The sequence below is a fragment of the Emydura macquarii genome, unplaced genomic scaffold, assembly GCF_026122565.2.
Source record: "Emydura macquarii macquarii isolate MOO-44397 ecotype Brisbane River unplaced genomic scaffold, CSIRO-AGI_Emac_v2 contig_2948, whole genome shotgun sequence".
In the NCBI taxonomy this organism is placed as follows: Eukaryota; Metazoa; Chordata; order Testudines; family Chelidae; genus Emydura; species Emydura macquarii.
Genome location: NW_027133085.1, coordinates 975477 through 1001050, shown reverse-complemented (window position 1 = coordinate 1001050; position 25574 = coordinate 975477). Strand labels below are relative to the sequence as shown.

The 25574-nt window shown below is 38.9% G+C and overlaps 1 protein-coding gene across 1 annotated transcript in view; it reads left to right on the top strand.

The window, feature by feature from the left end:
* The window catches only part of ELP2 (elongator acetyltransferase complex subunit 2), a 106231-nt gene that overhangs the window by 16684 nt on the left and 63973 nt on the right, over positions 1-25574 (top strand). Inside the window, exons 5-9 of the mRNA XM_067569913.1 lie at positions 519-596; positions 4275-4339; positions 19603-19669; positions 20971-21114; positions 25268-25363. Coding sequence (XP_067426014.1) covers positions 519-596; positions 4275-4339; positions 19603-19669; positions 20971-21114; positions 25268-25363 — 450 coding nt within the window. The remainder of the gene's footprint in view (positions 1-518; positions 597-4274; positions 4340-19602; positions 19670-20970; positions 21115-25267; positions 25364-25574) is intronic.

Below are 25574 nucleotides of genomic sequence, written 5' to 3'. Positions count from 1 at the left end.
GCCTTTAGTTCTGGGTGATGAGCCATTAGGGCCACTGCTGGATCTGGAGGGTGGTTGGGGGAAATGTGGCCCATCTCTCTCTCCTTCATGCAGCTGCCCTGATAGAAGACAGGCTGAGTTTCTGCCCCCAGTGCAGTGAATGCTGCTATTGCTGCGATGGAGTCCACCCAGCGTGGGATTTAGGACATAGTTTGCTTTTGCAATGCTGCCAAAATTAAACTGTACAACACAAGATGCTGTCAGAAATAACTAGCTTATGACTCAGATCTCAATGGATTTTCTTGGGATCAGCAAAAGGCACCTCCCTGACCCCAGGCACCTCCCTGATGCCATGGCAGCTCCCCTGCCAGAGATGAAATGCCTCCTGCAACCCATGGAGATGACAACTTCTCAGTGGGGTACATGATTTCTTTTGTAATGGAAAGTGTTAAGCAACCAAAACATAAGTGTGCTGCCATCTTCCCCTACAATGTTAATTTGGTAGAGTGAATTCAGTATTCTTTACTCTCATTTTTCAGCTAAATACCTTCAGACCTTGCAATTTGGAAATGGATTTGTTATGGATGTCTGCTTATCCTTCTTGCCTGGCAGTGATGGTAAGTACAGCAACACAGCCTGAATGCTTAGTCCAGAAGAAATGACATATTTTTAAAAACAGGCTGATGTACCTTGAAAAATAGTGTTTTAATTTAGCTAATTTTGGACACATATAGTGTATGAATACTCGTATCTTAATTAACAAGAAATCATTCTGAGCTTAACGTCTGTGTTGCTTAACTCTGGCAGTTTTTTCTATTGTAATGCCTTCAGAGCAGACACAGAGCAGTTTGGTTTATGATGTTTTCAAATCTTCTAGAACTATATACAAAAAAATACATGGTGCAGTTTGAAAATGCTGATGTCATACCCTGGAGGCAGTGCCATATCAAAAACAATATTTCCATTTGCACTCTGAATAATTATAACTCAATAGATATTTTTTCCTTAGATGTGTGAGTAGATGGTTGTTGACATGAAGTTTACAAGTTTAGAAAATACAATAAACTCTTGTGACCTGTAGGCAGAATTACTGTCAGAAATAATCAAAGATCTGTGCTGCATATTAATCAGGATAACACTGCCTTAAAATTCATGCTGTGAAGCAGTAGATTAGTTCTTTGTTTATTATGGTGTTGTATATATCAGAAATTCTCTTTGCAGTACCCTAGAGGAATATATCAGTATAGACTGTGTATATAAATGAGAAGTAATGATTCATTCACTTCAAGATTTAAAAATAAAACTTGCAAGCCTAAAGTAGTAGTTTAAAAATGAAACTCAGTATTTACTGTGCTCTTAATCTTAAAATTAGTTGTTTCTAAAGGTAATATTACATGTAAGGCTTGAAGTTTTGACATGTAAATAATTGGATATTTAACATTTTGCTTTATTCTAAAGGTACCATTTCATTTCAGTAGTTAAGGCTGAGTTTGTTTGTATTTAAAGCAGGAAACCATCATTGTTATGTGGAAATGTTATAACTTATCTTCCACAACTTAGAGCACTTCCTCAAAATGTAAAGATTTTCAAGTAAATCTGTTAATAGAGGTATAAGCATTTTCAAATGGCCTCTTTTTAGAATTTTTTTTGGGTAAGTCTAATCTTTTTTTTAAAAAAAAAAAAATCCATTGCTAAAGAAATGCTTCATTATTTTTTGTGGGTTATGGGAATTTGAAAACTGACTTGCCTCAGACTGTATCAAAAGCTGAGGCTCAGTGAAAAATTATTAATTTGTTAATTTTTGAATGCTAGTTATGCATGGTTTGGTCTATATTGCAATGATTGTCAAGATCCAAAATCTATCATTATTTATGATCCAAAGTCTTATTAAAAAAATTCTCACTAGGCTCGTTGTTGAGGAAACTTTGAAAACATTAATAGAGTATAAACTGGTGTATTTGTGTTGCCTGCCTAAACCTGAAATAATACCTCAGAGGCTTGGATTCTCCCTTTTTATATGAATGTTAACTCTGAAATATAAAGGTAACTGAAATGTCATCAAGTCTCTCTGTTGATCTTTTTGCCAGAAACAGTCAGCTCAAGTGACAAAGTGAGATGACTAAAGATTTAAAACTTCATAGGGCAAAATGTATTTGATAAATCTCTGGAGCCGTTAAGGTGCCTCCATGCCAAAGCTGTATTGACATCTGCATTAAAAAAATCCTTATTTATGTAAGAATAATAGTGGATCTTGCCCAAATTTTGCAGTACTTACTCTTTATTACCAGGGTTCCTCGACCCAGTAACTTTTAATCTCTGTGAGTCGGTATCAGGAAAAAAACCAGAGGAAAAGCAATACCTCTGCCTGTATATGGTTGGCACAGGCAAGTCAAAACCAAGTGCTCTTAATCTTAAAGCTTTACTTCATTTGGTCTCCAGCAATTCCCACCAGAATCACTTTTACCAGAAGTCTCCACTTATTAGTCTTACGCACATACACATACAATAGTTATTAGGGTACCCCAGAACTTGTTAGTTACCCACAAAAGTCTGAGGCAGTCTTCGGGTGAATCAGTAGATTTCTGGATGGCTGGTCCTTCCATTTCTGCCTGGAGATCCTTCCAAATGTGTCAGTGAAGTGGTCCACCTGACACAGACTCGCTACCTCCCACTTATACCCCAAAAGTTACAGAGACATATCAATCAAAAGAATGTTACATAGCTGACCAAACAAATCAATCACTGGGCAAAAGCAGGAGTTACAGAGACATGTCACTAAAAGAATATTGTTAAGCAAGCAGTTTTAAGCTGTTAGTCTGATAGCTAAATTTCCCCATACCGACAATTCTAAAATATATCCAGACTTCCTGTTTTTTACAGACATCTGCCCCAGCATATTCAGAAAGAGAGAGAATGCACTGAGCCAGGCTCACTTCATGTGTTCACTGTCTGTCAACACCCTCCCCCCCACCCCCGGTTTGCCTAGTTATGCTAAGTTCCTGCAAAGGCCTGAAAATGGCTAAAAGCAGCAAGCAGAATAATTAATAGTTCATCCCAGTAATTGGCAGTGGCTTGGACACCTGGCTGGTTGCTAAAATGGCCCCGTTCAACTCTTTGTGTACAGAATGATGTTTCTGAAAAATGTTAAGTAATCAGTTATCTCACTTGAGTTAGAGAGTCCTTTTTAAATGCTGCTAATTCTTTTGTTGAACATAATTTCTTTGAACTCTCCAGCAAAGAAGTCACCTGGCGTTTGAGAGTTGAAACTGACTTATACATAAGTCACTGATCTCCCGTCCCCTTGGCTGCAGCAAGGAGCCTGCACTGGTCTTGTAAGCGGAATGTGTTGCCATCGGGCTGGGTTCTTAGGCAGCGTCTCCCTTCTGCAGCCAGTGGGAGAGGAGTGGCGGACCACTTTGAAAGACCCCATGGGCCATAGATTGGGAACCACTGGATCAGACCATTGGTTCACCAAGTCTAGTAACCTGGGTTCTGACAAACAAATTAGAAGTGGCTCTTCATGGATCTTCAGTCTCAAACTGAAAAAATGAACAAACTAGCTTTATAGGTTATATTTAATCTGTTGGCATGATGAAAACTGACCATTTATTCCAACTCCTAGTTTCTGTTTTGTAACCAGATTTTGATCAATTTCAGTAAATTGTTTCTTAATCCATAATTACTTATTTTTCATTAAAACAAAATCTCTTGAGTCTATGTCAATGAGTTTTTGAAAATCCCAATTTTTTTCCAAGCTTTTATATCCACTATTCTGATATATTTAAAACAGTTCTAATACATTAGAGAGTGGTTTGTTCTTATTCATATTATGATCACCTGTTGTGTTAGAATTGTTTTTAATAATTTCAGTAAGTTTACTCAATGTGGTACAAAATTTAGTAGTATGTAACTCACAGGATCACCCCTACTGCTTTTCTAAGATAGGTCCATTTTCCACCTAGGTACACTAGAGACTTAAATTAAAAGTATTTGCCCTTCAGTCTCTCAATATGTATAGCAGATAATATATATGTACAGCAAAAACTTCCATTTTAGAATCTTTTAAAATATGTCTTTACTTCTTTGAAGTGCTTATTCATCTTGTATAAAGAACACAGAAAGAGTTAGAAAGTAGTGTAAAATATTTAGAAGTGTGACATATCCACTATATTATTCAGTTATATTTTTGGTTTCATTTGTGCCCATTTTTTCTTTTACTAAAGATCACATAATATTAAATCTTGTAACTTTAGCAACAAACACTGTTTCTGATAACTTTTTTTTCTTTTTTGCAGTACCGATATTAGCTTGTGGTGGCGATGACTGCAAAATTAATTTGTATATTCAACAGAATGGGCAGGTAATTTGTTTCATCTCCTGTGCTGAAGTACAATATTCATTCCTGTCTGCTTCATTTATTTGGATGTATGCTGCTATTCTTTTTGGCTTCTGTCTATAACTGCTATCTCTCCTTAGATAGCCATCATATAATAACAGCCTTATTTAAATTCTGTTCAAGTATTTAGGTTTCCTGTGTAGCTAATAACGGATGACACCAAGAAGGCTGAGATGTTCAATGCCTATTTTGGTGCTGTCTTTACTAAAAAAGTTAATAGTTATCAGATACTTAGCATACTTTAATATTAACAAAAAAAAGTGCAAGTTACACAAGCCACAATAGAGGAAAAAGAGTTTGAAGATATATATTCAAGTTGGCAAGGGGCCTGATGAAATTCACCTTGGTACTTAAAGAATTAGTTGAAGCAATTCTCAGAACTCTTAACAAATTATCTTCAATAAGTCATGGAGGATGGGTAAGGTCCCAGAGGACTGGAGAAGGACAAACATAGCACCTATCTTTAAAAAGGGGAACATAGATGACCTGGGAATTTGTAGACCAGTCATCCTAACTTAGATACCTGGAAAGATACTGAAACAAATTATTAAACAATCGGTTTGCAAGCACATAGAGGATAATAGGGTGATAAGGAATAGATAACATGGATTTGTCAAGAACAAATCATGCCATCCCAGCCCAATTTCCTTCTTTGACAAGGTTACTGGCCTAGTGGATAGGAGAGAAATGGTAGATGTGGCATCTTGATTTAGTAAAGCTTTTGACACAGTCACACATGACATTCTCATAAGTAAATTAGGGAAATGTTGTCTAGTGGAACTTACTATAAGGTGGGGGCACAACTGGTTGAAAACCATAGTCAAAGATAAATTATTAATGGTTCTCTGTTAAAGGGTGAGGACTTATCTAGCGGGGTCCTATAGGGTTCTGTCCTTGCTCTGGTATTAGTCAATATTTTCATTAATGACTTGAATAATGGAGTGGAGAGTATACTTATAAAATTTGTGGATTCCACCAAGCTGGGAAGGGTTGCATGCATTTTGGAGGACAGGATTAGAATTCAGAAGGACTTTGGTAAATTGGAGAATTAGTCTGAAATCATCAAGATAAAATTCAATAAAGACAATTGAAAAGTTCTACACTTAAGAAGAAAAATTCGGTGTACAACTACAAATGTAGAATAACTGGCTAGATGGGTAGTACTGCTGAAAAGCATCTGGGGATTATAAGAGCCAAAAGTACAATGCAAAAAAGGCTAATAATCGTTCTGGGGTGTATTAGCAGAAATGTTATATGTAAGACACAGAAGGGAATTGTTCAGCTCTACTTGGCATTGGTGAGGTCTCAGCTATAGTACTGTGTCCAGTTCTGGGTGCCATACTTTAGGAAAGATGTGGACAAATTTGAGAGAGTCCAGTCTAGTCTAGATGACCTGTCGAGGTCCACTCCAGCCCTACATTTCTATGATTATACGATTTCTTAGGTAATTATGAAATACAGATATGATGTAATTTTCAACATGGAAATTTCAGGGATTTTTTTTTTTTAATATTGCTCTCTATGAAAAGACAATTTATCTCAATCCAGCCATTGAAATGGGGTAATTAGGCATCTCTTTCCTTAAGGAGCATCCCTGCGTTTAGTATATAATTTGAAAATAACTTCCTCAGTTGAAAATATATAAATATCATAGTCTAATTGTAATTAGATTATTACTTTCTTTGGAATTTGGCATTACCCATTAAAATTGCTTCCTGTGCTGAGTGCTTCTGAAAGTTCAGAAGAACCTTTGAAGCACTTGATTTCCATCAAGCTGTGGCTCATGTTTAGTATGTGTGTTATTTGAAACATGGAAACTTTTAGCTTCTCATATAGTTAACTATCAAAAGTATTCAAATGAGGATATAGGATGGAGCTTCTAATTGTGTATGTGAATTTTTAGTTCCTATCAAAATTTAAAAATATAATTTGTGTCCCTCTGGCTTTTGGGAACTTCTTTTAATTTCTTCCATTGACAAGTCATGCTGGCAAGGTCTCCCAAACGTGGTGATGTTGGTTCTTCAAGTGGTTCCTCATCTCCGTTTCATGGTAGGTGTGTGTGCACTGCATGCACTATTGCTGGAGATTTTCCCTCAGTGGTATCCATGGGGCCAGCTCTAGCACACTCTGGAGCCGTGTGCATATGCACTGGTATAAGGGGCGCCACTGGCCATGCACCCTCAGTTCCTTCTTACCACTCGTGATGGTTGCTGGAATGATCCTTGTGCTCCATCGAGGCTTTCTTCCCAGTGGTTTAGACTCTTCTTCGTTTTTAGTTTTGTAGTTTTTGTAGTTTAGTGTACATAGTTCTTGTAATTAGTGCTAGTGTGTACAGTAGTGTAAATAGTTAGTTCCTGTTGTTAAGGAACTTCTTCGCCCCGGGGCTGGGCGTGTGCTGGGCCTCAAGCCATGCGCTTCTTGCGGCAAACCGATGCCAGTGAGTGACCCATACTCCAGCTTCTTAAAGTGTCTGGGGAAGACTCATGTGAAGAACAAGTGTCAGATCTGCCATGAGTTTAGACCCCACATTAAAATGGACAGAGATATTTAGCTGAAGGCCATCCTCATGGAGGATGCCCTCAGACCAATCTTGGAACTGAGCTGCTCTGATTTGGCGCTGAGCACATCAATATTGGTGCAAAGCACTCCCCTCGCACCCATGCTTGTCCTGGACTGTTCACCATCAGAGGCAGAGCTCACTGCCCTCCTGGAGGAGGGTAAGAATATAGCCAGGCCCTCCCTCCAGGCAGCTCTGGATGTGTCCAACTTGGCGGCCAGGACAATGGCCTCGGCTGTCACCATGAAGCATTGTTCTTGGCTCCAGTCTTCCAGCCTCCTTCATGAGGTCCAGCAGTCTGTCCAGACCTCCAATTTGAAGGCTCCTCTCTTTTTTCGGAGCAGACAGCCATTAGACTTCTTGGTCTGAAGGACTCGAGGGACACCCTTCGCTGCTTAGGCCTTTACACTCTGCCAGCTTCCAAAAAGCACTTCATGCCCCAGCAGCCTCATCAGTTCTTGGCGCCTCCCAAACAGGCGCCCTACAAGAGGAAAGGGAAAGATTACAAACAGCATCAACCTCTCCCATTCACCTCAGCCTCCCAGTTGGAGTCTTAGAGATACTCTGGCGGGCACAAGCAGGCCTTTTGAAGGTGTACCTAAGGGCGCTGTGCCAGTCATCGCTTCAGATCTCCCCCCCCCCCTTTTTTATGGATTGTCTGTCACTTTTCAGCCCAGCCTGGTCATATAGAACATTGGATCATTGGTTCCTGAGTACAGTGACAGTCAGATACACCCTTCAGTTTTTATCCACCCCTCCCTCTCTTCCCCCCAACTCCGTCCTCTTTCAGGGACCCTTCTCACGAGCAACTCCTTGCCCAGGAAGTACAATCTCTCCTATGCATGGGGGCTGTAGAGGATGTTCCCCAAGACTTGAGAGGGAAGGGGTTCTACTTCCAGTATTTTCTAATCCCAAAGGCCAAGGGAGGCCTCCGACCCATTTTAGACCTGTGTCTCCTCAACAGATATCTCAAGACACAGAGGTTCCACTTGGTCTCCCTGGCCTCCATCATTCCCTTTCTGGATCTAGGAGACTGGTATGCAGTCTTCGACTTAAAGGACACTTCTTTTCACATCTCTATCTTCCGTGGTGACAGAAGATTTCTCAGGTTTATAATGGGTCGGTGCCACTACCAATTTACTGCTCTTCCCTTCGGCCTATTGGCAGCCCTCCAGGTCTTCACGAAGTGTATGGCGGTCGTAGCAGGCTTCCTCAGGCAACGAGGAGTGCAGTTCTACCCGTATCTTGATGACTGGCTGATCAAAAGTCAGTCACAAGTTCAAGTACTTAACAGCATCAGCATGGTCTGAGCCACTTTCTGAGTGCCAGGTCTGCTGATAAATGACTCTTGTCCCAGTTCAGAGAATAGAATTTATTGGGGCAGTGCTCGACTTGCTCCAGACCAGGAGCTTCCTGCCAGAGGCCCAATTCTGGACCATGTTAGACCTGATATCCAAGATCATGGTCCACCCAATGACAGATTGGGTCTGCCTCAAGCAACTGGGGCACATGGTGCATGTACGTATATGGTACAGCATGCAAAGCTGTGCCTCAGTCCCTTCCATATGTGGCTAGTGTCTGTTTACTCCCCGAGCAGACACCACTTAGACTCAGTGCTTACGGTACCTCCCCGGTCCTTGCCTCCCTGGACTGGTGGAAAGGCCTGAGACTGGTAGTGAAGGGGGTGTCCTTTTTTACCCCATAACCATTGGTAACCTTAGTCTTGGACATGTCAGACCTAGGGTGGGGAGCTCACCTCAACGACCTCAGGACTTGGGGCCTGTGGTCCCAAGAAGAATTCTCTCTGCACATAAACATCAGGGAAATCAGGGTAGTATGCTTAACGTATCAGATGTTCCTTTCCCAGATCTCAGGTGAAGTGGTGCAGGTCCTGACTGACAACAGTGCAACCATGTTCTACATCAACAAGCAGGGAGGGGTTTGAGTCTTGACCTTGTGTCAGGAAGCCATCCATGAATGAAACACTCCACTCATCTCGAGGTGGTGCATCTCCTGGCAACCCGGAATGTGCTGGTGGGTCACCTCAGCAAATCCTTTTCCTCTAAACATGAATGGTCCCTTCACCTGGAGGTCACCAGATCCATCTTCCAAAGATTGGGATTTTCCCAAGTAGACTGTTCGCCACTAGGCAGAACAGGAAGTGCAACCAGTTTGGTTCACTGCTCGGGCGCAGCCCAGGCTCCCTCTCTGATGCTTTCCACTTCTCATGGGCAGACCTACTCCTTTACATCTTTCCACTGAGTCTTTTGGTCCACAAGGCCTCCTAAAAATCAAACAGGACAGGACAAAAGTTATTCTGGTGGCCACCCCAGCATTGGTTTGGCATTCTTTTGGATCTCTCAGTGACAGCTCTGCTCTCGCTCTGCCCAGACCTGATCTCACAGGACCATGGCCAGCTGCTTCACCTGAACTTTCCGTGAACCCTGAACCCTGAAGAACAGGCCTGCTTGGAACAGGTTCGACAGGTATTGCTACATAGTGGAAAGCCTTCTACCATGGCCACCTACTTGGTTAAATGGAAATGTTTCACTAGTTGGGCCTCTGAACAGGATCTCTCTCCCTCTTGATCTTCTCTTCAGTCTATCTTGGAAAATTTGCTCCACTCAAAGCAGTAGGATCTGGCACTCTCATCTGTTATGGTTCATTTGGCAGCCATCTCAGCTTCCCACCCCTACTGAATGGCAGGTCAGTATTTCCCAAGAAATGATGTTTCGGTTTCTCAAAGGTTTGGAAAGACTCTACCCTCAAGTCTGAGTGCCGACCCCCCCAGGAGACCTAAACCTGGACCTGTCAAGGTTTATGGGGCCCCCCTTTGAGCTGTTAGCATTGTGCTCCCTACTAGTTTTCTCTTGGAAGGTCACCTTCCTGGTGGTGATCATCTTGGCAGAAAGGTCACGGAGATAAAGGCCCTTATTTCAGAAACACCCTACATGATTTTCTTCAAGGAAAAGGTCCAGTTCCACTCCCACCTGGCCTTCCTGCCAAAGGTGGTGGCGCATTTTCATAAGAACCAGGTAATTTTTTTCCATCTGCTTCCAAAACTTCACAAAAGTTCTGAGGAATGTCGGCTTCAAACATTGGATTTCAGGCAGGCCATTGCCTTCTGTATTGAGAGAGCTAAGCCCTTCCGCAAATCTTGAAGAACAACAGTTATGAAAGGTTAGTAACTGTTTTTTATATATCTGGAACAAGTGTGATAGGCAGTGTGATAGACTACATAAAATATGGTTCTCTGACATGCATGCTTGTAGTCTGAGACTTTGTTTACAATAAATTCAGAGCTATAATTCAAGTTTGCGCAGCTCTACTGGGATGAATTCTGGGTCTGAATTTGCTAGTGTGTATATACACCTAGAATGAAGGATTTGGGAAAACAAGTGAGGATATATAGGAAGCACCAGAAAAAGGAGATGTGAGCAGGACATCTTGGGGTGGGGGAAAGCTGTGGCTAAAATGCTCATATTTTGTTGGTTATGCTGCAGCATTGTGGCCAAGATTTTCAAAACTGACTTTTTTGTGCCTCAATTTTTGGGGGTCCAGATTAAGACACCTTAAAGGTACTTGATTTTCTGAAAGTGCTGATCAACCATTCTTTGAAAATCAAGCCTCTTCTAACTTCTTCAGAGTCTGGATTTGAAGATACTTTAAACGTTGTTCTTCTGGAGATTGGGGAGGATCCCTGGTTTCAGATTCCAAGTGATAAAATCCTGAAGCAATATCTGGCTTGAAAATTTTGGAGTGTGTTGTATGCTGATTGGGTTACCTGGGCAGTGTAAGGATTAAAGAGGTCTATTACAGCTAAAGTTAAAAAATGTGGCTCAGACCGTATCCAAATTCACACCATTGGTAATAAGCCAGTCTGCACTCCTTACAGCCATGAAATGACATGGCTAAGGAAATAATGAAGAAGGTTCAGAATACACTTGTTTGAATGTAGGATTACATTGTAGACCATATCCACTATTTCTCTTTTGAGGCCCTTATGGAGGGGGGGCACTGTTACTAATACACAGTTCCAAGATTATTTGAAAGCATAACAAATGTTCTTACATTTGTTTAAGTGTGAAGTTGCAGAGTTTAAAATGAGTTTCCCTTTGCCCCCCACATTTCCCCCAAAAGCATGAGACCCTATGAACACCCAGTCAAAACTGTGTTCCTTCTTAAAATTATTTGTGTGTATCTTGCAATTTTAGGCAACTAATGAGATGCAATGAAATACAAATTATTTTTTATTTCAGAGTAACATTTTGTCATTTGTTCTAAAACTTAATGTAAATTTAATATTTTTAAATGTTTTATACCAATAGCTTGTCCTTTTTCTCACTCCCCCATTCCATTAAGATCCACTGTTACCTTCAGCTCCCTTTGTGATCCACATGTAGTCCAGTCATCAATTCCTGCACATCAGGCCCAGTGTTATCATTGTACATTAGAAGAAACCTAATTCAGTCCATTAGGAGACGCTTTCACTTTCTGGCTAGGTCCTCCTCCTTCCTTTCTTCATTTTGAGTTTCAAGAGCTTGACATTTTATACAAAGTGAGAGTGGTCCCCATTTTGATAGGGAACATAAATTAATTTTAAGAATGATGTTCTGGACCTAAGAATTCACATACTTTATTTAAAAAACAAACATCTTTTAAATGTATCTGTTTTTTAAAAGAATTTCTCGCTCTCTTCTCACTATTTCTATTCCTCAACCTACTACCAGCACTGCAGATACTTTCCCCTTAACTCGCATATTTTCTCTTTCAGGGGTATATGTTTATTTGAATAAAATGTTATGCATCGTCCTCTCTCCTTTCAAGTTGATTTGGTGTGGAAAATTGAGATTCCAGACACTACCTCGTCCCCTAGCCAGTAAAGATCCTTCACCTCCCCAGTCAACAATGACTCTTGGGTGTTGAATCATCCCCTTTAGATGTCTATCATAAGAAAAAGAAATGTGTGTGTGTGGGAGGATGGAGGGCAAAGTGATAAAGAAAAGTTCAGATAAACTCTAAAAGGGGATTGTTGTCATACTCATGAGGAAAGTGAAATCTCTCTTCAGCTTCAAGTCATAAAACTCATGCTGAGAGCAATCTGAATATACTTATTTCTAAAATCAGCTAGGTTTTTAAGAGTGATGGGTCAGATGTGAAATGCTTGAAGATTTGTGTGAAGAGATCCCTTTTAGGATGAAAGTGTATAGGGAAACTATCTTTCTTTTTTTGGTAGTCTTTGAAATATACTGTTGATTCAGAATTGTTGCTCCCATGGAAGAAAATCTCTTTCTGCAAGTTCTGTATCTCTTCCTGCATTTTAACGAGGCATCTCAAGAGAAATTGAAGGAAAGCAGAGTATCTAAGTTTCAAAATTTGCATAAGGTTCTTTTTAGTCAAAATGGAACCAGGCTGCTGGCATGTAAAACAAATGAGTTTGGCGAAATGTTTAAATTAAGATCTGGGGGAAAGCTAGCAGGAGCTGAAATGCGCACAAGTTGAACAGAGATATTTTTAAAGATATGGGTAGTACAATGGTATCTGTATATTCAATAAAGGGTAGAGTGAAAATACAACTACGCTAGAGCAGGGACAGGGTAAGAACACAGAGGTAAATTCCACAAAATTAGCAGGGTGCTGGATCAAAGAGTTAAATAAAAACAGACATGTAGGCAAAGATAAAAGCTAGAAATGTCTGTGTGAAAGGGCAAGAATTTTAAAACCAAAGTAAGCAAATTTTGTTATAATAGGCATCACAGAAATGTGGAGGAATGATCAAAAACAATGGGCTATTGTAATATCTAGTTAGAAACTGTACAGAAAGTAGAGAATAGGCCAGAGGGGTTGCAGAGTGGTGCTGTATATTAATGATTCCAGAGAATTTAATGAGATTAAAAATTCTGAATGGAAAATACTACTAAGGGGAATCGATGTCGATACAAATCCCAAGATGTAAGAATATAAATACATTAGTAGGTGATACTATCAGCTTCCATATCAAGGAAAGGAAATTGAGCACTTAATGTAGAGAGAGATCAGTGAGGCAGTGAAATCTAACAATAAGAAGATGAGATTTTAACTACCCATATATAAACTGGTCAAATGGCATAACAGGACAAACTTTAGAGAAACTGTTTCTTGACACTTCAAGTGATTGCCTCTTTCAACAACTGGTTCAAGGGCATGTGCTATTAATTAGCATATGTGCAAATTAAAAAAATGATGGTAGCTAAGCCATGGTGGAATAGTGACAATAGTATGATTAGGTTTAGCATTCAAACGGTAAGGTACCAAAAAGTGACACTAATCTTTACAAAAAAGTTTTCAATAAAATGAGAAGGTTAGTCAAAAAGGCCTAAAGCTGGAAGTAAGATTCCCTAGCCATGAGTTTGATTCTACTAAGAGAAGCAATAATAGTCTCGGAAGACGTACTATAGAACAAAAAGAGAACCAGGAAAGTAAGAAGTAAACCGTTATGGCTAAACAGCAAGTTTCAAAAGGCTATTTGAGCCAAAATGAAATCTTTCAAAATTTAGAATTCTAACCCTAGCTAAGCCAATGAACAGGAGCATAAATTACAGCACTTATTAAAGAAGAAGGAAGTTAGAAGAGCCAAAATGGAATTCAGAAAGCAAATAGCTAAAGGTGTAAAAAAAAACTAGATTCCTTAAGTATATTGGAAGAAGGAAGCCTGCAAAAGAATTGGTGGGTGCACTAGATCCCCAAGGACTAAACAGAGCAATTCAGGAAGATAAGCCCATTGCTCAGCAGCTAAATTACTTCTTTCCATCAGTCTTCATCAGCCAGAAAATTGGTGAGATTCCTACCCCAGACCTGATCTTTTCTGGTAACGAACATGAGGTACTCTCAAACTGAGGTGACAGGAGAAGAGGATTTGGAGCATACTGATAATTTAAAATTTAGTAAATCATCAGGCCCATGTGGTATGCATCCAAGAGTTCTCAAGGAACTTAAGTGTGGAGTAGCTGAGCTGCTAACATAAATTTGTAATCTTTCATTATAAAGAGCTACTCTTTCAGAATATTGGAAAATAGCAAATGTTTTATTCATGTTTAAAAAAGCTTGATAGATGATCAGGAAAACAATAGACCTGTAAGTCTTGCATCTGTTCCTGGCAAATCAGTTGAATCAATAGTTAAAAACAATAACATAACAACTGGAAGATCATGATCTTCTAGATATTTAATGAGTTTGCATTCAGCAAAGAAAAGACATGTTTCACTAATCTCTTAGAATTATCTGAGCATGTCAGTAAAGTAGTGAATAAAAGAGAACCAGTTGGCTTGATTTATTTAGTCCTTTAAAAGGCTTTTGATAAGGTTCTAAAGAAGAGGCTACTAAAATGTTAAGATAGTCATGGGTGAGAGGTAAAGTATTGTTTTTTGGATCAAAAACGACATGAGACAAAAGCAAAGAATAGGAGTAAGTCAACTTTCATCATGGCAAAAAGTTTAACAGTTGGGTGCCTCTAGGTTCTATATTAGGTTCTGTGTTGCTTAATACATTAAACGATCTGGAAAGGGAGGTTAGCATGAAATAGCAAAATGTGAAGATGAGACACAGTTATTTAGGTTGTTCATGACCAGGGAGGATCATGAGGATCTTCAAAGAGACCTAAACAAGCTGGGTGAATGGGCAACATGATGGCAAATAAGATTGTGTGGATAAATGCAAAGAAATGCACATTGGAAGGAAAATTTAAACTATTCATGTGCCTAACAGGATTCTAAAATAACTATATCAACCCAGGAAAGATACCAAGGCATCACTTTAGACAATTGAATGAAAATCTCTGCTCAATGTGCAACTGCAGTTAAAAAAGCTAAGAAGATGTTAGGAGTGTGATGAAAAATAATACTGAAAACGGTGTAATTCCTTTATATAACTTAATGATGTAATCTCAGTTAGAATACTGTGTGAAGTACTGAACACTCTGTTTCAAAAAGGGTATTGAAGAACTGGAATGATTCAGTGAAGAATGGCAAGACTGATCAAAGGCTGGTAAAACTCCCATGTGAAGAAAACAATCCCAATCTGCCTTAAAAAGGAGATGAATAAGAGGGGACGTGATAAAAGTATATAAAATTACAGAGAAGGTAGAAGCTTCTGTTCTCCCTGTCTCATAAAGAAATAAGACAAAATTCAATAAAATTAAAAGTATGCAAATTCAAAACAAGTGGTGAAAAGAATTCCCCACAGAATGTAAGTAAATAGGAATTCATTGTCAGAGGAAATCATTGAGACCAATAACATAATGAGATTCAAAAAGTGAATGGATATTTATATGGATATTAAGAATATCCAGATTTGTCATAATCAATGACCGTACAAATTTTGGAAGAGCCAGTAAATCTTGAGTTTCTGTGCTTAAGCCAATCTCTAACTAGTAGAGATCAGGATGAGACCAATGGGGACAGATTATTCCACATCTGCCTACTGCTGGGTTCTTAAGCAGTCCACTGAAGCATCTAGTTCAGGGCCACTGTATGAGACAGGGTAGTAGACTAGATGGACCATGGATCTCCTCCAGTATGGCAACTCCTATGTCCCTACATTTTTATATAACTTATTAGTTTTCTTGTAATGTCACAGGATTCACTTCACATTGTTCCCTCTGATTCACAGTGGCCAGAAAGCACATCTGGTTGTAGTCCTGGGATATGGATAACATCTCTACACACCTGATCATGCATCATTTGGTGTTCAGAAGTTAGATACAGCTTTTTAAAAAGCTTTGGATCTTAGCAAGGTCTCTGTATTTCAAGAGCATTTTTCCTACTGATAAAATCTTCAAGGCTTTTGGAAAGATCAGAAGAAGTAGCTATGAAAGTCCAACTGCATGTGATGGTAGCCAATATCTAGGATGCCTCACAATCAGAGTTCAGATCAGGGCACAGCACAGACAGCTCTAGTGATGCTAAAAGACTACTTTCTTAGTAGACCACAATGTATTATTAACCTGCCAACATGACGCAACAGAAGTAGATTACCTTGATTGTGCTTTTCCAGAAGAGGAAAGAGAGTGATGAGCTGTCCTCTCTAAAAACCCATTTTCTGTATTTCCATGAGACTACGGGAAGGATAGTGAGGTACCATCGGGCATTGCTGCCAGCAACATAACAACTTGTATATCTCATTCTGAACTGATGCAGCTATCACCATTGCAAAACTCAGAGAATGCCTACAAGCAGTCAGCACTTGGAGGAAAAGCAACTGGTTCAAGCTAAATCCAGGAAAGATCAAAATGGTGGTGAGGTTGGAAAGGGGAAATGCTGTGAAAAACTAGCCTAGATGTTGACTCTGCTTTTCACTGAAGGCATTAATTCATCAGTATGGTATGAAGCCTGAAAGTCTTTTTGGACTCGTCACGAAGTAACAGTATTTAAAAATGCTTTCTTTCCCCTCCAGCTTGATGGAAATATTTGTCCCTTCTTCCCAGACAAGGATCTGGCCAGTGATTCATGTATTTGACATCTGTGGTCTGGATTACTGTAACTCATTGAACTTGATGCTGAATGTGAAAACCATGCATAGGCTCAAGCTGTTACAGTCTAACATTAAATATATTAAGTCACTGAAAATTTTTGAAAATGCTGAATAGGAAAATTCTTAATTGTAAATTTGATTTCTCACAAGAACTCTGCAGGCATTCTTGCTGCCGGTTTGGAGTAATGTCTCTGGTTCCTTACATAATCAGATCTTTAACCCTTCCTTACTCTTTGATCTCTGGAGTGGTGCCTGAAAACCAGGAATATGTCTAGAGGCAAACACTTGATGGACAATGCAGCGAATAGAATACAAATTGCTATGGTGGTCTGAATGACCCAGGATCTATATTTGTCAGAGACTATGATTATCTCTGGAATGGGGAATGAGCATCATTTATTAGGAATTGTAGATAACTGGAAAAGTCTATCGACATCTAGTGCCTCTTGCAACATGTTCCCAATGCAGAGCAACATTTGCCCTGCCGTTGCATAAGTAAATCATTGAGAGGGACTCATCTGAGGATAGTCCTTCTGTCATAGGAATTTCCTAGCTGCAGTGCAGCTGTGGCTACAGCATTGAGATTCTTGCCTTGTACAGTCACCTGTGTCATTTGATCCTATCCTTCAGAGATTAGGAGTTGAATGATAAAATTCTTCAGATGCTGGGAGAAGAGGGCAAGGAAAATCAGTGTGTTGCAGAGAAAAGTAGAGCTTTTACCAGGAAAAAACAGACTGGATTGAGGCCCAAGAGATTCTGAGTAGATCAGATATTCACACTAAGGATAATCATAGAAGAATGTATAGAATGGCAGGCTCCTGTTTATTATTAATTTCAAAAGGCATTTGACAGTCTGCATAGGCCAGTGCAACATTGTGCAATGTTGGTCAATTTTATGGAATTCCAGCTAAAGTAATTAACAACATGAAAGCTACTTACAGCAATTCAAAGTGCGCTGTGAGGGTAAACAACCAGACAACAGAGTGGTTCAGTGTTGATATTGGCATGAAACAGGGTTGTATTCTGTCACCACTGTTGTTTGGCATTACCACGGGCTGGAAAATGAAGAAGTATATTAGCAGTAGAAATACTGGCAAAGCATGGATAGAAAGCAAATATCTAGAAGACCTAGACTTTGGTGATATTACACTCTTGAGCAACACCCTCAAAAGCTACGGACAAGGACACCTTGGCAAAAACAGCAAGCCAAGCAGGGATCAAAATCAGTTACGCCAAAACAGACATCCTGGAAGTCCAGATGTCAAGCGGTAACATAATATTAGATGGCAAAAACATCAAGACAGTAGAACAGTTCCTTTATCTGGGCAGTACCATGCTGGCCAATGGAGATGTCAAGAAAGAAGTGACATCAGGGATAGGAGAGGCATCCACAACATTCCCTAAACTCAATAACATTTGGAAATCAAAGCGATACAGTACCCGAACAAAACTGAGAATTTTCCGCTCAAATGTAATCTCAGTGCTAACATATGGCTGTGGGACCTGAAGCGCTACCAGTACATCATATTGAAAACTAGGTATCTTTTAAAATAAAGGCTAGAAAAGCTTTGGGCTTTAGATTAAGAGACTTTATTACCAACAAAGAGATGGAGAAATTACCAACCTGCAGCTTGTCTCCACTAGAATTAGGAGGAAGTGTAGGAAATATTTGGGACATGTACTCTGATTGCCAATATGCAGATTCTCTCACAAAGCTGTCAAGTGGTAACCAACTGGAGTGAGAGCACCTAAGGGAAACTTGAAGAAGAACCATTAGCAGGAAGTCAATTTCAACACCATAGAACAGATGGAAACAGCAACTAACGACAGAGAGGGATAGAAGAAACTAGTTGCTGCTCTGTGTGCCAACATTGGCCTGAAAAAGATGTAATATATAATATCTCAATTTCTAAGGAAGCTAGGCCTGCTTAGTTACTATTACAGAATGGAGGAGCTTTAGGTAAAACAGACCATGTTAACTCTTTTAAAATCCTTTTTCTCAAAATGCTTTGTTCCCACTGGTCAATTAGCAATACTTCAGTTTTAAGAAGGCTGTATGCTCACTATATTCACCACTGATCACAGACTCTCAAAGGTAAGAACTGCAGGTGGTGAACCCAGTTGGACCTGCTGAGAAGTGCAGTTGATATGTTGGATACTGTAGTCCAGGAGCATGGGATAAAAGTGGGACAATTGCAGAATTCCACCCCGGAAGAGGTAGAGGCCTGAGGCTTTAGGGGGTACGGGAAGGGGACAGAGATGCAACTAGCTCTGTAACAGTGACAGGCATTTGATAGATTCTTTTCTGTGATGAAAGTTATCTCCTGGGCTTGTGGTGTAACTCCTGCCATATTGTAGGGGAATCATTTAGGTGTTAAAATTTAACCAGCAAGCTGCCTTTGAGTGCTGGTGGGTATAAATACCCCAAAGGTGAGTAGTCAGACTGTTGGATTCCCTGTTATGAGTAGACAATTTACAGTTCAGAACAAAATTTTCCTATTCATAGTGTGTTCAAAAATCTTTTCAGTGACTTAATGCTTTTTATTTAGAGACATCTATGTAATGTTAAGGCTGTGAATTGTAAAAATAGAAAAGCGAAGAAATGTTGATTAGTGGGTGAAGGTGATTACAAGAATGTCAAGGAATATGTAGGTAGGCATTCCTTTTATTGGTTATGAGTACATATCAACATAATAAAAATAAACAATTATGGTTCCTGGCTCTGCTGCTGATTCACTAAGACAAAACTCCCATTGAAGTCAAGTAAGTGTAGGATTAACCTCCAAGATTATAGTATTTGCAAAGTTTTTTGCAAAAGGTTTAAAAAAGAAAAGAAAAAGTTGTTTGTGAGAAATACTAACTTTCCTCCATCTTTTTTCGCCCATCTTGTTTCGATAGTGGAATGATAATTCAGGTGAGATGGTTTGCTAAAGTTACTACTTGGCTATGGCCTCATCAAAAGGGCCCATACAAGAACATGATGTTGGACAATAAGGACCTCTTCTTCAGTATTGGTCACCCACAATTCTAGTTAATAGGAGTTGCAGGTGGTCAGCACATCTAAAGATCAGATTGCTAATTGTCCAAAGCTATATGTATGGTATGTAAGACTACTGGATGTTGAAGTTCTGAATTCTGTGGTGTAATGATGATTTCTACTTAGTTTCAGAAAACACTAATACTCCATGGCCATGAAGATTGGATAAGAGGCATTGAATGGGCAGTCTGTGGTCAGTATGAAAATTCAATAAAGCATTTAATGAGATAGAGGGTTGAAGATTAGAAGAAAAAAGCAACCATCTGATCTCCATTTTTTAATCCCACTCATTCATTATATCCCAGTTCCTGGTCCATAGAAGGCTGATGTCACTGAATGGATTACGTATTCGGTGGAAGAATATTTTAGCAATAGCACTGCCATTTTACTCCAGTATTGGCTATTTTCTGTTATACTATATCTTCTATTACATTTTTGCTGTGGACCTTTTTTTTTGATGGCACCTCTGATTATAATATATCTGGATCATTTTACAGAAGGATATTCCTCAGACCAAACAAAGTATAATGCAAAGTAATACAGAAATGGAATTGTCTCAGCTAGCCGGAATACAGGCCTTGCAGGTGCTCATGCTAATGCCACAACAATTTTGTTACTTCCTACTCTCTGACTGCAGTGCGATTGTATGTTTCTCAACCACCCGGTATACAAAACTCTTTGTAACTATTGTTTTCTCCATGTCCATTGCCTTGTCCTGCCCTGCCTGCTTTTTAATGTGTCAATCTTAGTGGGGTTTGAACTCAAACAAATATGCTTGACTCAGCAACTTGCCCCTTGCCAACCTTGAGGTCCTTGTTCCTGAGAATAGTGAGTCAGCCCAAGTTTGTTGTTTTTAAAATTTAATTTAATTTAGGAGCTTCCCTGCTTCCTCTTTCTCCCCTTGTAAGAATAATGCAAATTGGTGGGAGACTCCAGTATTCCCCATATTCAGCCTTTGATTAACTGATTACAAACATTACTCACTTTGTGGAAAATGTACGGGACAGGCAACAGGAAGAAGGGAGTTTTTAAAATGTGTTAATTTAAAAAGATACTCCTGGGCAGTGGGCTCATCCTTTCTAAGCAGCATGGAACGTGAAAAGGTCAGGTGCAGGAGGGAGAAGCACATCTCAAACAGTAACTTGAGGGTTTTCTCCCTAACTCAGTAACCACTCTATCCTGGACTGATGAACTCTGAGGCTGAAGTTTTAATATTGTATATACCAGAATATGGCTGTTACCATGTAAGTGAGGAAGCACCCATGAGTCAGTGTGTTCTAATTTATTTTGTTGTAATAAAGTGTTAAAATGATTTGACAGTGAAATAAAAGGGACAACAGTGTTCATAATACTGTTTACAGAGGGAAAAATGAGATGTATATGTTGTGGTGAAGGGTGATAAAGATGAAAGAGACTAAACTCGATATTTCAGAATGAAAAGGAATGTGACTTAACCTTTTTATTTTTATAGTGTGATTTTTTTTTTTTAAACAGGCCGGGATCTTTTCTTAGCAAGTTGTGCCCAGGATTGTCTGATAAGAATCTGGAAGGTTCATGCAAAATCTGCTCCATCTGTGGAAAACAAAGATGATGACTCTATAAGGCTGAAGGAGAACACTTTTACTATGAAAAATAAAAGTAGGTAACAGCTGAAGTGTTCTCTCTGGAGCTATTCTTTCTTCTAGCTAGTATACAGGCTGGTGCTTTCAGTAGGGATAATGGGAATTCTAGCTGTTTTAATTTTATTCCTGTGCTAGAGGAATTTAAGACAGATTCAGTTACAGTGATAACACTTGCTCCTCTTCATCAAAAAATATAGTAAATGTGTTTGTGTTTTAGACGCATTGAGTCTGTAGAGTGTCTGTCTGGTCCATAGCAGAAACAGTACATCAGAAAAAAATCTCGATAGAGGCCTATTTTATTATATTATAAATATTGTAAATATAGCCTATAGTTTTAAGGTATGAATTTGTCTTACCTACAGTAAGCTGTTTGTTACACAGTTTCTCGCTAATTATCAGACAAATGTGCATCTTTAGTTTTTTCAAATTAATAAGATTAATAAGTCTTTCATATTAATTAGATTTAATATACACCATAAGCCTTTAAAGGTGAAAAGAGAGACTTGTATGTATTTATGATTTCAGTGTTTCTCAGATAATTTAACAGGCTGCGTAATCATATGAGATCAGAAGCTCTTCTTCACACTTTACAGTATCACGGAAAAGAAGCACAGCTTCCATAGATGTGTGGCTTTCTATGGGCCCCTGTTCAGCTATATTATTCTGCTTTGTCTCTAGTTCTGCATCCCAGAGAGAGTTGCCTGAGGGTGTTTCCATTTATCCTCATGGTTGGCTGAGTTCCACAGGAGTTATGGACACACCCCCTACAGGTTTTGGCCTGCTTGTGATCTCTAGGTCTTCCCACGCCAATGGCATCATTGCTGTTGTCCCTCCCATGCTGCATTATTTCTCACTTTTCATTCAACCATATATACAGCTGAGCTACATGGAGCTCATTCCTGACAGAGCAGCCTCGAAAAGATAAAGAAGGCTACCTAATGGAGAATAAGCTACAGTGTAGCTTCCTTTCTGTAGTGCAGTATTTCCTGAAATGTGGATTGTGCCTACTGGTGGGGATGCAAAGTGTAGCCAAGGCGCTGTGAAAAGAACTCATAACTGTTCTCCAAAGTCTCTGCTTTCATTTAAATAAAATAAATAAATGAAAAAAGTCTAGCTCTTTTGTAGACTTGGCACAATTTTATTTTTAATTAGTTTGTCAATGGATAATATCAATGATTTTAAAGCATTTTTTAATTTTTATTGATTTAAATTTTCAGTCATGGGAAATTAGGGGGGAGTCGGACAATAGTCTTTTAACAGTAAACATCGAAATTCAAAAAATTGAAGTGTTATAACTATTAAAAAACAGTCAACAATCACATTTCAAATGTACAAATTAAATATCCTTTAATCACACTCTAAGTTCTCAAGCTCATTTTTCTTGCTTTGCCTATCTGTAAATTTTAATTGTTATAGATGAAAATATTTTTCATCAGTTAGGGTATGGTGAAATCAACATTTACTGATTAAAAATACATATAAAATCTCCGAAACGTAACGTGAATGTAACCATTCTGATATGTGAGCTGCCCTGTTATTTTCAGTGGGTGCTAGCTCAAATGCCAGTGATGATTCCTTAAATGTCAGTGTTGTTAATTGTTTTATTGTTCAGCAAAGAATGACAGAAAGGAAAAGTAATATATTCTGAATATGTACTTTGGGAAGTACTGAGCTATATGTGCATGGGAAAGGGGACGCACAGGATTAGCTGGCAGAATAGGGGCACACAAGATGTATAAATTAAGGTTTGTAAGTCTTTACCAAGACCTGATGGGGTTGCAGAGGAGGGGCGTCATTTGGCTTTGCTTCCTGCAGTGAGCCTCAGCTTTCAGAAGTTTGAGAAACAGTGCTGTAGTATGAGGCATTTACATCTCACTTAGTTTACGCTTTGTACTGCATAACAGAGGGGAACATGTGCCCTTTTGACTTTAAGATGGTTTGCACACCTGTCTATGCTTTTGATACACTAATGCCTTTATCTAAAGATGGAACTAAGATAAGCAATAAAAGTGGCATCAAATGTTTTATGTTCAGTAAACTCTATACATTTCCTTGTATGCTCCCTTAAATGATAAACCATGTTGCTTAAATAGAAAGATAATCAATCCATTGCTAACCATAGGGTGGAAAACGTAGGTGTTAAATATTTATTGAAAGAAAGTACATGGAAGAGCCCTTCTTGTTAGTGTGTGTGTGTAATGAAACTGGGAAATGTCTTATTTTCTTCAAGGTGAATCCTTTCTGTTTATTCTGAATACTTTTCATTTGTGTAGTACTGTAACTTTGTTTTTGCTTGATCCTGTAATGCAGTCATGTTCTTTTTCCTTTTAAAAGGAGTTTGAACACTGTATACTGATACTCCATTCTATTGAAATACAGTGAAAATCTTACAGTAAATATTAATCTTTTGTTAAATCAAATCAAAGTGGAGTTTTATTACAAGAGGCCCTGTCTGCCAGATCCCCCTCCCTCTTCATTCCTGTTTTTTCTTCACCCCCTTTAACTGGAAGCACTTGTAGTTGTTGTGGAGTATTTGGTAAGCCATATCTTTACTAGCAGTCATAGTGGGAAGCAGCTGCAGGAAGCTCCTTTACATGCCTTACGTTGGGCCTTGGCAGCAAGGCCTGGAGCTGGTCTAACCTGCGTCTGTTGGCAACAGTCCCCAAAGGCCCATTAGCTTGATGGGGTAGTTGGCTCACAGCCACTGTCCCCATGCATCACCTGTATCAGGGAGTGTGGAAGATAGGTAACGTAGGCACTGACTACCCTGGCGCTGTATCTGCCAGAGATTCTCCCATCCCAGTGGAACAGTGGAAAAAGGGCCTAATTCCATCTCTTGTTCTATTGTCGAAGCAATGCAAAAGAGAGAATGCAGTCCATAGTCTCACAGCCTACATAGGACTTAAATTTCTAATTTAAAAAACAAGCAGAATGAAAAAAAAATAATAGCCATTTATTTATTTATTTATTTATTTGTTTTTTTGGACACAAATCTTTCAACTTCCTTTCTGCATAATAAAAAAATCATGAAAGGTCACATTTAAACTTTTTTTCCTTTGCAGGTCACCTTTAACAGCTATCTGGTAGGTGACTACTGTATTTCAGCAGATTTAGCATAGTGGAGGCCACTTGTTAACTGAGTGAAACTTCACTGTAAGAGGAATTGAAACACCACTGAAAAATACTGAAGAAATTTGACACTTTAATGCCGGTTCACTATAAACCTCTGTACTAACTGACAAGACTTGGATAAGTGTAACCATGTAATATGCAGAGCTCTTCATATAAAAAGAGAGACAAAGTGAATTATGATATAAGTATGTTTGCACATACTTAACATGTTTCCAGTGCTCACAAGGAGTTAGCCTTTTGAGCATTGGAAACATTATCTATATGGAGATTATAGCCAAAATTCATTTGCCTTCTTACACAGTGGTTGATAATCGGGAGAAATACAACAACATTTGGAAAAATTGATACACTGTAAAATCCCAGAGGTCTGTCACTGTGGTGGAGAGAGGTTCATTATGATTTCCTTTACATAGGATGCTAAGTGATTTTCTATAGAAATTTCCAAAAATATATATTAGTTCAGAGAATCTCAGGTCTTAGAGGCCAGATTTTTCTTTTTAGTGAGTATGAACAAACTGTTTTAAAATCTCTACTTTTTAGATATGGCACTTAAAGATCATATTAAAATATAATGTATTACACAACCTGTTAGAAACACCTCCCACACCACCTTCTATAAGTCTTAAGCTGTGGTTTGAAGTCAGAAGTATTTTTATAATTAAGTGCATTGCAGTGAGTTAGACTGATTATTCTATAATTATGAGTATTTTAATTTATGCAGAGCAGCCTTCATTTGGTAATTTCCAAGATCATGGAGATTAGAATTAGGCTACAAATTACTTCAAATTCTGGTATCATTTCCAGAGAGGGCAATAGGATTGGCCTGTGGGTTTCAGTGCCCGCACTGGATGTGGACAACCTAACCGTGCAGGGTATCATGCCACAGTTCACTTTGCTTATTTTTAAGGCTTTTCCTTTAATTTTATCACTATAGCAGCTAACTCTGTGTTTTTGAAAATGTCAGAAAATGATCTTTGTTCTTATCAAAATGCCATTGAAGAAGAATGAATAGTCTCATTTCTTCTGTTCTGTGGTAGATACCGAGACAACATACGCAGTTATTCTGGAGTCTGTGTTAGCTGGCCATGAAAATTGGGTGTATGCAGTTCACTGGCAGCCTTCGTTTTTGAAAGGTAGGAAGAAGGTACATAAAGTATACAGCTTCCCAGGTAATGAATAAACATGGTGTTACTATACATTACTCTATATACCTTTTTGTAGGCAAGAGTTTCCATAGAGAAGCTATTGTAATATTCTCTGGAATTTTGCAAACAGAACATTTTTGCATGTACCATAAGGTCCCACGGTATGATGTTTCTTCTTTATTTGCTGTTGTGCATCATA